The following is a 13,778-nucleotide window of genomic DNA, read 5'->3' on the forward strand; positions in this document are numbered from 1 at the left end:
ATAACATGAAATTCATCATAGAGAACTCACTGCCAAGGGCTGACTGTCATAAATTCCACACATACAACAGCACAGAAAATATTGCCACATTCCCCTGATCCGCAAAATGATTATGATGTGTTCACATTTGCAATGTTTAAGAAAAACAATCATCGACATGCCAGATTAACAAGAATACAATCCTTTTCTCCAGACTGCCATTTTCTTAGGATAGCAGCCATACGTAGACTCGAGACAGTCGAAAACAACAGACAAACCATTGCACTAAATGAACACTGTCATAAAGGCACAGTGGAGAATCCCTCGATTCCTTCTCGACACATCTGGATGCGGCCTTGCTAGAAAGTGAAGTGAAAGACAAGGTTTAGCAAGAGCACAATGACCAAAATCTACCAAATGACAATTTTGTAATTGTGAACATGAGGTGCTCACGCAAACCCCCCCCCTCCACCAGGACAGTGGCCTGCCCTTTATACATTTTCCCGTCTCACTCTGATCCAAATCTGACATCGGACCCCTCATCTATGAGTGTGCCATGAGACCACCTCTCATTAATTATTGCCAAATATTTCCTATGCCCTGAGTTTACATATGATACCATTAATTCTCTGTTATACATATGAAGATATGTAAATAAAAATAACTAATGTAACTAATAAGATAAGCCTTTCAAACCAATGTTGCAGTCAGTCTTTGCCACCCGTCACATGAAACAAGAACATCTGGACTTTTCATCTTTTCACGACTCTTAACAAATCTGACTTTAAGGGTTCAGATGTTCTTGTTGGAAATCTGCAACAAATAACATCTTTAGAAGCCCAAACGGCCAGCGAGCCTGAAAATAAAATTAGCCAGATCCTCCCTTAAGAGCACACTGATACACAAACGCACATTCACAGCATAAATATAAATGCCAAGCGTTAGCAGTTCAATTCTCTGTATATCGTCCTGTATCACCCATGAAATTAAGAGCAAGGATGTCAAGATAATCGTTGTATTTGTTTAGCATGGTACACTGTCAAGACGCTAACATGTCTCGGTGACTCGGTTCACGTCAAGATTGTCTCTTGTAGATACATATCCTAGCTTATGTTACAGGGTTTTTTCTATAATTAACGTGTGGCCTGAGCAACAGTCAATTGTGAGTGCAAAAAGTTATCAAAGCAATAAGTGTTTGGATATTTGTCTTTTATTCTCTCCTTTGAAGTTATTGGGAATCGGAGCACATTAGCTATACGCTGGCCTTGTCCACGGAAATGCTGGTTGTTGGCTCAATAATGACACAGAAATAAACAGCTGACATTTGTGTGTACTCTCTGAAGCTACCCTAAGTCTTGACGCCTTTGTCAATAAAATTGCATTGCCATTAATTAAATGTAAGGAAGAATTTATCACCCTTGTCACTGTACTGTGCTGTAGAAACTGTAGTTGATTGTAAGTTTAGAAACTGTGGTATCATAAATATTAAAAAACAAAAAGCTGTAAAAAAAAAAAAAAGCAGTGTAAATGAACAATACTGTATGTTGTCTTTGATTTTATGTATTTTGTAAATGAGAATGAAACACAAGTAAATACATCAATGTTAAATACCAGTTATAAATCATAATTAGAGTAAATATGGCGGCATCATTTCTGTTTAAAGGTGTGTGAGATTTTTTTTTCTTATATTTTCTCATTGTTGATTTTTGGGTTTACATTTTTCTGTGACCCTTTGGAATCACAATGGATAACAAAGAATCATGATGAATAAACAAATTAAAAGAATTATTTTGTTTTTTATATTACCATTAAGTATAATGGGATATTCACTCGCCCTAGGTACTATTGTTCATCCACTCATTGCCACAAATATCTAATAGACCAATCAGATGGCAGCGACTGAAAGTATGTAGACAAGATTACCTGCTGAATTTCAGGCTGAACATCAGAATGGGGAAGAAAGGTAAGTGACACTTACTTAATACAGCTGTTGGTTGTCAGACAGGCTGTCTGAGTGTCTCAGAAACTGATTGTCTACTGGGATTTTCCCCGTCACAGCCATCTCTAGGATTTACAGACAAAGGTCAAAAGAAGAGAAAAATACCCAGTGAGCAGCAGTTCTTTGGTCAGACAGGAATGGTCGGAATGCTGTGAGGTGATAAGAAGGGCAGAATAACTCAGATTACTACTTGTTAAAAGCAAACTATGCAGAAGAGCATCTCTAAACACACAATACATTGTACCTGGAAGCAGATGTGCTACAGCAGCAGCAGAAGACGACACTGGGTTTCATTCCTGCTAAACCAGCTAAGACCAGGAACCTGAGACTATGTTGAAAAAACAAACAAAAAAACCTCAAAAACATTGCTTGGTCTGATGAGCCTCAGTTTCTTCTGCAACATTTCGGATGGCATTATGGACTGATGATTTCACCTTATATTTCCTCCAGCATGTGTCAGAATTTAGAGTAAACAATATAAAAGCATTGATTCACCCTGTTCCATGTGGTAGGACAGGAGATTCAAATCATGGATGAAGAGAGTGACAACTCTGTAGCAACTGTGTGATACTGTCAGGTCAATATACATCTGAATCTTGGAGGAATGTTTCCACACATTGTTGAACCTGTGCCACAAAGAATTAAGGCAGTTCTGATGACAAAACAGGGTGGAAATCTGCATTAGCAAGGGTGTACTCAGTCAGATGCACTGCCTGAAACAGGAAAACATAATGCAGGGTGATGTGTTATTTGAGGGAAAGAGTATTCCAGAAGATATTCTCTTATTGGGTGTTTTGATGAAGGTAATGGACAACATGGTTGGTTACACTGGTTGCTTAAGCAACCCTACACATTTACTTAGGTTTAGATGATTCACATAATCATCATAATCCTTGAACCACCTGGTGTCCAATGCATGTGCAAACATACTAGTTTGATTTCTTGTATGTTTGTTTATATGTTTGCCAGCATACAAGAAATCCAAAGACGAAGAATACAGCCAGAAACGGCTTTTCCTGCACAAGAAGACTTATTTATCCAAGATAGGCTAAGACTTTGTTAATATGGGCTTAGGGGTGGGTTCATCTTACTGGCAAAATCCTGATAATAAGTGTGAGTGAGACGACTCAATCGTGAAAATGACTCTCCTCAGAGTGCTTTTTAAAAATGCCTGGCAGCTGGAGCCCTGATGCTACTCTTCACACCATGCTTAACCTGGACAAATTTGATTACAGAAACTTATGGAACGTCTACATGACTGTGGGCTGTTTAATAAACTATAAATATAAATGCATTAAAAATGGAGTGGGTGTGCAAACAATAAATGGCAACAATATACTAGCGATGCATCCAGTATGCTCAAACTCAAGAAGAAGCAGAACAAATGAAATTGGAAATAAAGGTAATAATACCATTCAAAGAAGAAGAAAACGGCGACAATGTAACAGCAGAGGGGGGCGAAGCGGGAGATGATACACCCTTATTCAGTATACAGAAAAATATTGGTAAAAGCTTATTTATTTTAGAAATATGAAATCAATGGTAGGCAGAAGGTAATTTTAGTTATTTTATTGAAAAGTCTTATCAATTATGGAATGACAACATTTTTCTTTTTAAGAGAGACAGACTTTTTAAGAGAGTCTAGAGATGAAATATAAAATGAAGTAGTTTGCTGTGTGTAGAAAACCTTCGTGAAACAGGAACTTCCCATTTCCTGCCGCAGATTTGCATTTGGGGGTGTTGTGTATTTACTCCAGCCCAGCAGGTGGCAGTAACACGCTGGTTGTCAACATCCAAAGCCAAGTAGAACAACGAGACAGCAGCAGCACTGAGCATACTTTGCTGGAAGGTTAGTAGCCAAATTTACTTTGGTTAATTATTATCTTGTCAATTATTATAGTTATAATATTAAAGACAGAGTGTGCGTGTCTTGTGTGAAAATGTTCGGTGTAAACACAGCTTCCTTCTCTCAGTTTTTACTATGAAAGCTGGAAATCTCAAGCTAGCAAGCAACGACTTCATGCCACCAAGCAAACAGTTACACAACCGTCCTTTCGGTCGGTGTACCTTTGTAAAAGGGACAATGGGAGAGCTGTGAGCTCTTTATTAAGTTGCCAGGGTAATGCAGTCTGTAAAAATTAAATGCGCATGTGTCATTTTAATCCATGCATGAATGACTGACTGCATGAAGTCGGTTTTGGCGCTGAAGCTGCTCTCACGGCAGCACAGTGGCTAAATAAGAGCCTCCTCACCAAGCTAACAGATATTTTCCTGTTATATGGTGAATCAAAAGCATCCTAACCCAGACATGATAAAGACACAATACCCTAATTCTTTTTCAGAGATAATTTGTGCCTCAACAGAAGAAGATATCTGTTTATTGCTTTTATCATGTAATGGGCATCGACTAAAACTGCTTTTTCACCCCAGCTGAAGCCCTGAACATGTCTTTACTTGATTCTCCAGATGTTGTCCTGAACACAAGTATGTCACATTACCTTACATGTCACATGTTTTTATGCCTTCCTAGTTGGTCAACTGCTACAGCTTGATGCTTCCCAGCGTCCTCCGCTGTGCTCGGCCCGTATCCTCCCATCCTGCTTTAACCCGTCCCTTTGCCCACTTCAGACCACATATGGACCCAGACCCCAGCCGGCCCGTTCAAAGGGCTATCACAACCAAACTGACCGACGCGCTGAAGCCAGACCACTTAGAAGTCCAAAATGAAAGCCACATGCACGCTGTGCCCCCCGGTTCGGAATCCCATTTCCGTGTCCTTGTTGTCAGCTCCAAATTTGAGGGCCTGCCGCTGATTCAGCGTCACCGTCTGGTTAACGAAGCTTTGAAGGAGGAGTTAAGTAGCTGTGTTCATGCACTGGCGATCCAAGCAAAGACTCCTGAGCAGTGGCAAAGTAACCCTACCGTGGCTAAGAGTCCGCCCTGCATGGGAGGTTCGAAAGGTGATCACACAGTGGAGGAGAAGTTAAAGGCTGGGCGAGAATGAAGTGTTGGACTGTGAAGTAGTTTCACTGTGCTGAGGGACTGAAATGTGAAGACTACAGGAAAATACTTGACAAGTATAAAGAGCAGCATTTCCTCTTTTATTTGGAGATCATTTTGTTGTGGTCTTATTTCTAAATCTTTTTTTTAATTCATTAATAATGCAAAATTTGGTTTGAATGGTTCTGTTGTTATAAAACTGCATATAAATTATATGATTTTAGATGGTCACAGGTGTTTTTATCATCCAGGTGCTGCATGAATACAATACAGGGATGCACTCTTCTTCTTTAAGCTACTGTATGGTTTTATTTTTGTTTGATTTGTGCTCATAGCATTTAGTGATTTTCCTGAAATCTAAATTTCAGGAAAGCCCCTATTTGCCTGTATACTTGCATTTACTTAGTCACCTCTTAGAATAAAGCAATGCTTGCATTGCTGTGAGTGGCAATAAAAAGTTCCATTTGTGAGACTTGATAATTAAAAGTTTGAATGAAGTTATTCGAGTAGGTATTGGGTATTGAGTATTGGGGATAATACGTGAGTGCAGTTTAGTGTTTCTTACTATTAAGTCTGAAGAAACAGGTCTTCTGTGTTTGCTCAACCATTAAGTTACAGTTTTCCACAGTGGTATACTACAAAGTGGGTACAAAAAGGCAGATTTTCTTTGTGTTGGAAGGCTCAACATCTGAAACCCCAGTAAGAGATGGGGTGAAGTCAGGGTTGTCTGTGCACCTTCAAGCAAACGGTAGATATATCAGGTGCTTCTTAGCAGCAGTTCTGGCAGGATGAACTGTGAAGAGTTTGGGGCTTTACTCTGCTCAGATTCAGCAAAATGCTGCAAAACCAGTTGGATAGAGCTTCACCGTGCAACTGTATAATGAAGCGAACTGCAAAAGCAAATCAAGAATTACTTAAAGCAAAGATGGGATCTCTGCCCACCAGAACATGTTTTCAGTTATTAAATGCAAAACTGAATGCAGGAAGGTTGTTCGTCCAAGTATTAAATGCAACCAAGTGTTTCAAACATATGTTCATTTTAGCCTCTGAAAATGGGGCCTGTGTGTAAAACTGTCTGCAATTCTAAAGTAGTTAGTTCAATACTTTTGTTAAAGCGCTTTAATTAAACCTGAAAGTCTGCAGTTCAGTTACAGAAGAAAAAAAGTTATTGTCTAAATGCTGTGGACATAAAACGAACTCATGAGATGCTGCTGGTGTTCAGGGAGATGACGGCAGTGTTGCAGTTTCAACACTAGAGGGCAGTATGTGTGAACAAATCGGATTATTTGAATGGCTAAATCAAAAAACAAAACAAAAACGTTGACCTAGTGTTGGATATCAGTTATTGTGCTGCTTTTTAATTTTCTCCTTATGATTATGCATGTAGTGATATTAAAAACACAAACTGGTATAATGCTCAAATCCCAGGACTAAGCTAAGAGAAGCTTATCAACAAAATACACTTTAAGACAAAAATGTGTTTATTTAAATAGAAGTATTTTATTGCTAATTTGTAAATTAGATGTATTTTGAATTATAATTCATGTATTTTTCTCAGAGTTTCACATTGAACTTTTACACAAAAAGTACAAAATGGAGTTTCTGCTTGTTCTCAGGATGATGCATACTTTACAGTCAGTTTGCGTGCGCTGTATGTGGGTGGGCGTCTATTTTTGAGTCGTGTCACTGCAAAGGTCAGCCTGTCCTGTCCTCAACCCTGATGATGGCCAAAAATCACCTCTCACGCCTGCGAAGGAGATAAGACAAGAAAAATAACTGGAGGGAGTCTGACTCAACATAAGGTTTCATTCAACTGAAAGATTCATTTGAGTTTTGTTCAGATTACGTGTAGGACAAAAGCAGCAATGCCAAGCAGATATCACCGAGCCAAAGCAAGCGTTAAACGCTGTGCTGCAAAACTGTTCAAAGTTATTGTTAGCTCAAGACAAGTTGCTGAACTCAGGCCTTTGGTGGAATGTGATGTCACCTCAAGGTAATGCGTGTCATCTTCTACAATCATCCCCTGCCTGGAATTGACAGCCTGTCAGGCCGCACAAAAGGCTTCGGTGAGGAAGGTGAACAACTGGTGTCACTGGTTTGGAAAAAGGAAAAACAGAAACAACCACTTTATGACCCCTGCTTGCCCATTAGAATCAGACCTAAGGGTGCAAGAAATGAAGCTGGGGCTGTGAGAGAAAGCCGTACGTTGGGCTGCAAGGCCCCGGGACCTGCAGACTGTCTCTGCTGACGTGATTTATTGGTCACAATTCCAGGTGCTGTTATGGATGGAGAGGGAAAAGACATCAAGGATGATGAGGTGGAGTGCAGGGACTTGTTTTGCACTTAAAAGGTTGGACTGTTTTACATGCGCTTCTAGTACATCACCTATTCAGCCGTGGCAGTTATACGGGAAAATAATAGGGTTGCTCGGTCACTGTTTTGGCCAGAGGTGCAGTTCTAAGTGTATCCAGAGATCAGTAATTTAGATTTCACTGAAATGGCTGTTCATTAAATAATTGGGTCAACTAGCTCAGCTAGGAAAATAAAATTTAAGAGTTGCCTGTAGCAGTACAATTAGCGTCCAGTCAGATGGAGACTCCACTCATGGTTGTTTGGAAGGTGACAGTTCAGTGAGAGTGAGCGTTCATTACTTCAGTTTAAAAAGTTTTTTCTTTTTACATGTTCTTATTTTTGTTTGTTTTTTCTTTCTTACTGTATTTAATCTTTACAGTCAGCTTGGCACATTTGGTCTAAAGACTTATTAGGATAGTCTAGTATTTTTCCCACATTTTTAAAAATGCTGAAGTAGAGACATCAAAAGAAAGAGACATGTAACTCAAAGGATCCTGTAACTTCCAACTGAGAAATGTCTTTTTTTCTTTTGATCCAAATAAAACAATTAAAACAGTTTTTATTTTTAGCCAGTTATTCCACAGCTGTTCTTTTTATGTCCTTTTTGCCTTTAAAATTAAAGTTAATTATTAAATGCTTCAAAATAAGTAATAGGAGATGTTTCAGGGTGGCTGCTGAGTGGCTAGAGTTTATGAAAGGGCTTGATTGATGTTTGGATGTGCCAAGTTAATGTAAAGACGTACTTTTATGAGCAGTGTTTTATTCTATTAGTTATAAAACGCCAGTTAAACACCAACTTCGCTAAATATATGCAAGGTGTATTTTATGTATTAATTTCTGCAGGTACTTGTCTATCAGAAATTCACTGTAAAGCTATGGTTTTTATGATGTAACTGACTATAGTTTACCATAAGGAATTTCTGTTATTGTTGAAAATGGGGTTCATTCTTCCCTTGTATCAGCTCATTCTCACACAGAACTACTGTTCACTAGATGTATACCATGCCTCTTCCATCATCTCCAGACTCCAGCAGTGATGGATCTGTCTCCGGTCTCAGATCTGGCCTGCATGGCCTGGGGGGTGCACCAGGTCAGTGGGAACCCACCTTGGCAGTTCTGTTTCTGCGTCAGAGGCCTGGGACAGATGGTGCCAGCCTGGGCTGGGACCCCGGGCAGGGCAGGGTTCCCGCGATGAACAGTCCCTGATTTACGCTGCGGCTCCGGACCGAGGGCCGGAGTGCAGGGGGCTCCCTTTGCGCAGCTGACCCTGGCTGGCCGCAGGGTCATCCATCGGTAGGGACAGAGAGGGGGGAGGTGGGGTGGGTACGACAAATGGGTGTCTGAGAAAGGGTGGTTTGTCTGTCTCGAGGGACTGGCGTCTTCTTTTGGCCCCCTGGGCAGCTGCAGGATCTGTGCAGCATGTGTGGAGGAAGAGTCGCCTGTTAAACACATTTCATTTAAACCCCTCTAAGAACAACACTCATTACATTTACTGCCTTTAATGCCAAACCTGGTGTACTGCACAGTACCAATAGCTCAACAAAAGCACCCAGTTTGGTCCTTTAGTCTTTGGTGTTAATTGGAACAATTCTATATCACAGACTCAATATTAGCAAAAAGGTCTCAAAATGATCAGTCCTACTTACAATTTAATAATTACCGAATTACTTTTATGAGCTCCCGCGCTCCTCTGCTGGTGATTAATCTTTAGCTTGTTTCATGTTGTAAAAAAGAAAAAAAAGAGTTGAACTAAAGGTGATGGTAATAGGCTATTAAGGCTTTTTAATTGGAAAGCCCCCACCCTCACCAACTCTCTCACACCACACCGCTGACTAATGAAATCAGTGAATAGCTGCCTTGAAAGGAAAGGACAAAAGCAGAGATAGGGAGAAGACAATATCCTTGTGTGGGAGAATTAGTTACACTCGGTAGTCTAAGTATTCAAAGCGCAGAAAAAAAAAGATTTGGGGGGTGGAGGAGGATTAAGAGAAAAGTCTACACAGGTGGGTTGCTGGGAGGGAGGAGGGGTCACATGACAGCACATTACCTCGTTTGATAAACAACAGCCGGGGCCCACAGGAAGGAGGAAGGGAGTTATTTTATAGGCGGAATTAACTGCTTCACCACATCAGGTATTCATTATGGTAAATCTCCCAGGTGTGCTGTACATGCAAGTAAAAGCAAACAACTTAGGAGGTTGGACTAGATGCAAAACAACTTGTGCTGATAGGTACAAGGTTTGCTGAATGAACTGCTTCCTAATCACAGCTGAAGTGTTAAATGTGATTTCGAGAAACAACCCGCTCCCCCCCCCCCCCCATCCTTTTATTGTACAAGCACTCACTGCCATTTGTGCACCTTCATTATTGCCAAATGTTTAAGACTGTGCCAAAAGTTACATGTAATTTACTAGATGAATGAGATAAAGTCATTAAAGCGCTCATGTACATAAGCAAAACCACATTTTATGTTACAATAGAGAGAAGTGTTACTAGTTGGCTACAGATGGCGATTATTTATATTAGATAACTAAAAATATTAGTTATCTAATATAAATAAGTATAAAATAATCCAATCAAAAAAGAATAAATAACTGAAAGTAACAGATGAAATTTAGTTTCCTGAAGAAAATTTTCAGTGTAAAATAATCTTTAGTGTCTCAGGAAATAGGTTGGTGATTGTAACTCTTAAACTTAATAAGAAGAAATTAAACTTTTATTTATATTTTAGAACGTCACCTCATAGATGCTCATTCCACTTTCATGAGTTAAAAGTCCCAGTTTTCAATGATTTTCGATAATTGCTATTTAATCACAGACTGTATATAAGAGATGCATGTAGCAATTGTGACATTACCCATGGATTAACAATGTCCTGTCTTGCATTTGAGAGCTGAGCGGTTTTCCGTTGCTTTGCTGGTGGCTTGGAAACTACAGATGTGAATCTGACTGAGAAACTGAGCACACTGCACACTCTTCACTTCACAAGATAACCCACCCTAAATTAAAGCCTGTTTAATACTCTTTTTTACTTTAATGGGAGCAGTAATGTACAAAATAAACATTATGTGGTCTATTCAGTACGACTTCAAAATAATGATTGAGACCATAAACTCATCAGAAAAATGTTTACTGAAGTCATAGAAGGAGGGATGTACTACCAACAAAGTTCAACAAAGCAGACTCTCCTTTAGTCTATCGTGGTTGACAAAACCTAAAACCCAAGTCACAAGTTTCATGTTGGTGGTTATTGACTTTGTCTTTGAACCCAGGCTTTCTATTTCAGGCTGTGTGCGTGTTCACATAAAAAGGGGCGTGTGTGAGTTTTGCCTACTCTGATCAGTGACATTATCTGCAATTATGATGAAATATACGAAGACCACAGAGAATGTAACAATAAAATGCAACACTGTTGCAAATATGAGAAGAGATCAACGCAGCAGAAAATTACTAATCTGGTGTTTTAGCGCACAGAACGGTAAAAAACCTCCAAACACTTTAATTGCAGTTAACTATTTTAACATTGAGTGTGCTCTAAGTGGTGACAGCTGCTCGTTACAACTCTGAAACTTTAAACTGGTTACATTTAAATATTAAAGGTTATTGTTTCACAACCTAATAAGGGAAACATGGAAATTGCTTTGTAACTTTACATTTATTTAAAAAAGGAAATCAATAAAAAACACTTAATTTGTGACATTTGTGAGGTATGGCTCAACTTGAACATATAAAACATTTTCCCCCAGCAGGAGGTTGTATATGTACATATTGGGAAAAAAAATGAAGTCATGGTTGACCCGGCTGATTTTAAAACAAAACTGAACATAATCCGCTCCTGTTTATTAAAAAAAAGTTACCATGGAGACTAACTTGTCTCACAAACCCATTAATGTTGCTAACTGAGAAGAATGTAGGTTTAAAGCGCCTTAAGATTAAATAACATTTATATAAAGTCTTTGGTTGAACTCATTTCAAAAATCACGCTTTTCCATGAATTAAAAGGTTCATCTCCAAAAGTTGAATTCGTTCATTTGGACGTAGCGTTTTGTGGGAGAAATGTTTCGTCACTCATCCAAATGACTTCTTCAGTCTCAGCTGACTGCAGGTTTCCCCAATCTTATAAACAGTGGGCTGGTTTCAGTCATTATGCAAATGTACTGTTTATAAGATTGGGGAAACCTGCAGTCAGCTGAGACTGAAGAAGTCACTTGGATGAGTGACGAAACGTTTCTCCCACAAAACGCTACGTCCAGATGAACGGATTCAACTTTTGGAGATTTACTTTCCTGGATGATTGAGAATGCATTAAAAGGTTCGTCATTCATCTGGGCTTGACTAACAAAATGTGTGACAAATCAGCTGACAGCTATGGTGAAGAGAAAAGCGAGAGAAGAAGAGAAAGAAAGTAACATCTTTATCTTCACTGACGTGTGACACCCTTTTTCCTTACTCTGTTTTTAGTTCCCAGTGTAGAGCTCAGTCAATCACATGATCACAGCAGTAAGTCACGGGAGTTTTTCCTGGGGGTGTTAAAGCATGGGGCTGGTTAGGCTAGTTTTTGGGCCAGAGTGCACAGGCCAATGCCTTAGCCCTAAGCCTTGTGCACTCAGTAACTGACACGCATGCAGCTCCCCTTCCCTCCCCTCCAGGGCACTAACCAGAGGAGTGTGCATGTCAAGACAGATGGGTCACAGATAAGACTCTTTCAAGGCCTTCTCTTGCGACTCACTCATTACCCTCTCCCAGCTCTCCCTCAACCTTTTTGCTCGACATCTGTGATCTTCCTACTCCTGCTCACAGACTTCAAACCTGTGTCTCATTCCTGTTGCACCTCACTTGCTGTCAATCACATCATTCTCAGTGCAAGTCATGACCCAGTTTGCACACTTGGGCTAGCTGCTCCTTGCCTTAAGTGGCATTCTCCTCATAAATTATTTTGACCTCTCTTTATCAGCTTTCATTCAGCATTTTAAAGAGTGCTCCTTAATGCTGAGCTGAACATGCTCCGTGTTCCCTCTTCACTCAGCCTCTCTGGGGTTCCCAGGTATTCATGACTGAACCCTGACACAAGACTTTCTTTGCCTCTATTTCCCACCCCATTTTTTAGCACTATGTCTCAAGGAGGGTTGCATTCACTTAACCCCCTGGAGTACTCTACACTCTATATGATCATGTTTATATCTCATGCACAGCCTGAAGCTATTATCATATTATCATATCATATCACCATATTATATTATCACCTCTCCCTTTGGGTATTACTCGGTGCTTATGTTTTTAGTCAAGAGGTTGTAAGTTATTCAAACACCAGTGTTTAGAATATTTTGTGGGATTTGAGTGACAGCCGGTGTGTAAGAACGTTCAGCTGACCAACAAAGCTCATGATATTCACACAGCTGCTTTTATATTTGCTGCAGAAAGACACATAAACCTGTGCTCATAAAGCTCCACTCCAATGAGTTTATCATCATAAAATCAGAGTGAGAGTTAACAGACACTGGTCACATTTATGGCTCAGCTCCAAATATCATAAACGGAACTGATCAGCATCGAGTTTTCTCTTGTGGTCATTGGTGTCACTCTGCACCTGCTGCACATTAGTTTTCGATGATGGACGTATGCATTAGCAGTGTTAGGAGTATGTAGGGATGTCTGTTGGACAGTCAGTCTAATGCTTTGGTTGACAATATCTGTAAGTACTGACTGAGTGGTTGGCACAGTGGTATCCTCCACAATCCAAAGACATGGACGTTAGCTTAGTTCAGAGGTGGGCAATTCCAGGCCCCGAGGGCCGGTGTCCTGCAGGTTTTAGATCTCACCTTGGGTCAACACACCTGAATCACATGATTAGTTCGTTACCAGGCCTCTGGAGAACTTCAGGACATGTTGAGGAGCTAATTTAGCCATTTAAATCAGCTGTGTTGGTTTAAGGACACATCTAAAACCTGCAGTTGCCTGGAGTTGCCCACCCCTGGCTTAGTTGGTCACTGTAAATTAATTCAATGTGATTCAATTGTATTTATAAAATGCCAAATCAAAGCAACAGTCACCTCAAGGCACTTTATATACAGAGAAGCCCCAACAGTCCGATTAGATTTGATTCTGGATTTAACTGTGAGAAAATGAAGAGAAACCAATATGAGAGAAATATGCGGATTACTGGCACGGAAGTTGCCTCGAATGCTTGTCTGTCTCTGTGTTGTTTGCCTGTGATGGGTTGGTGACCTGTCCATTATCAGCTGTGTTAGAGACCCTGGCCTTGTGACCCTTGTTGGATAAGTTTTAGAACAATAGATAACTGACTCTTGGATGCCACAACAGAGTGCTACAGAGGTAGTGCAACCTATGTTAACATCACTCTGGTTCACTCAACAAAAAGCCAGTTTTCTCACATAATAAGCTCTTTTTGAGCGTGCCTTGCAGGTAAAAGTCTGTGTGGACAGTGAAAG

At 40.0% G+C, this 13,778-nt stretch overlaps 1 protein-coding gene across 1 annotated transcript; it reads left to right on the forward strand.

Annotated features, from left to right (window-relative positions):
* The first annotated feature begins 3,776 nt into the window (after positions 1-3,776).
* Positions 3,777-5,261, forward strand: bola1 (bolA family member 1). Its single transcript, XM_085365936.1, has 2 exons — positions 3,777-3,827; positions 4,509-5,261. The coding sequence occupies exon 2, from the start codon at positions 4,530-4,532 to the stop codon at positions 4,980-4,982; it is 453 nt and encodes a 150-aa protein (XP_085222062.1). The 5' UTR covers positions 3,777-3,827; positions 4,509-4,529; the 3' UTR covers positions 4,983-5,261.
* Positions 5,262-13,778: the final 8,517 nt, after the last annotated feature.

This window comes from Diplotaxodon limnothrissa, linkage group LG11 (genome assembly GCF_057381915.1).
Source record: "Diplotaxodon limnothrissa isolate DT_005_m linkage group LG11, D_limnothrissa_male_GT1.1, whole genome shotgun sequence".
NCBI classification, from domain to species: domain Eukaryota; kingdom Metazoa; phylum Chordata; class Actinopteri; order Cichliformes; family Cichlidae; genus Diplotaxodon; species Diplotaxodon limnothrissa.

What these genes read in the sequence shown, in the direction of transcription:
- bola1 (XM_085365936.1), top strand. Translation starts at nt 4,530, where the DNA reads ATGCTTCCCAGCGTCCTCCGCTGTGCTCGGCCCGTATCCTCCCATCCT.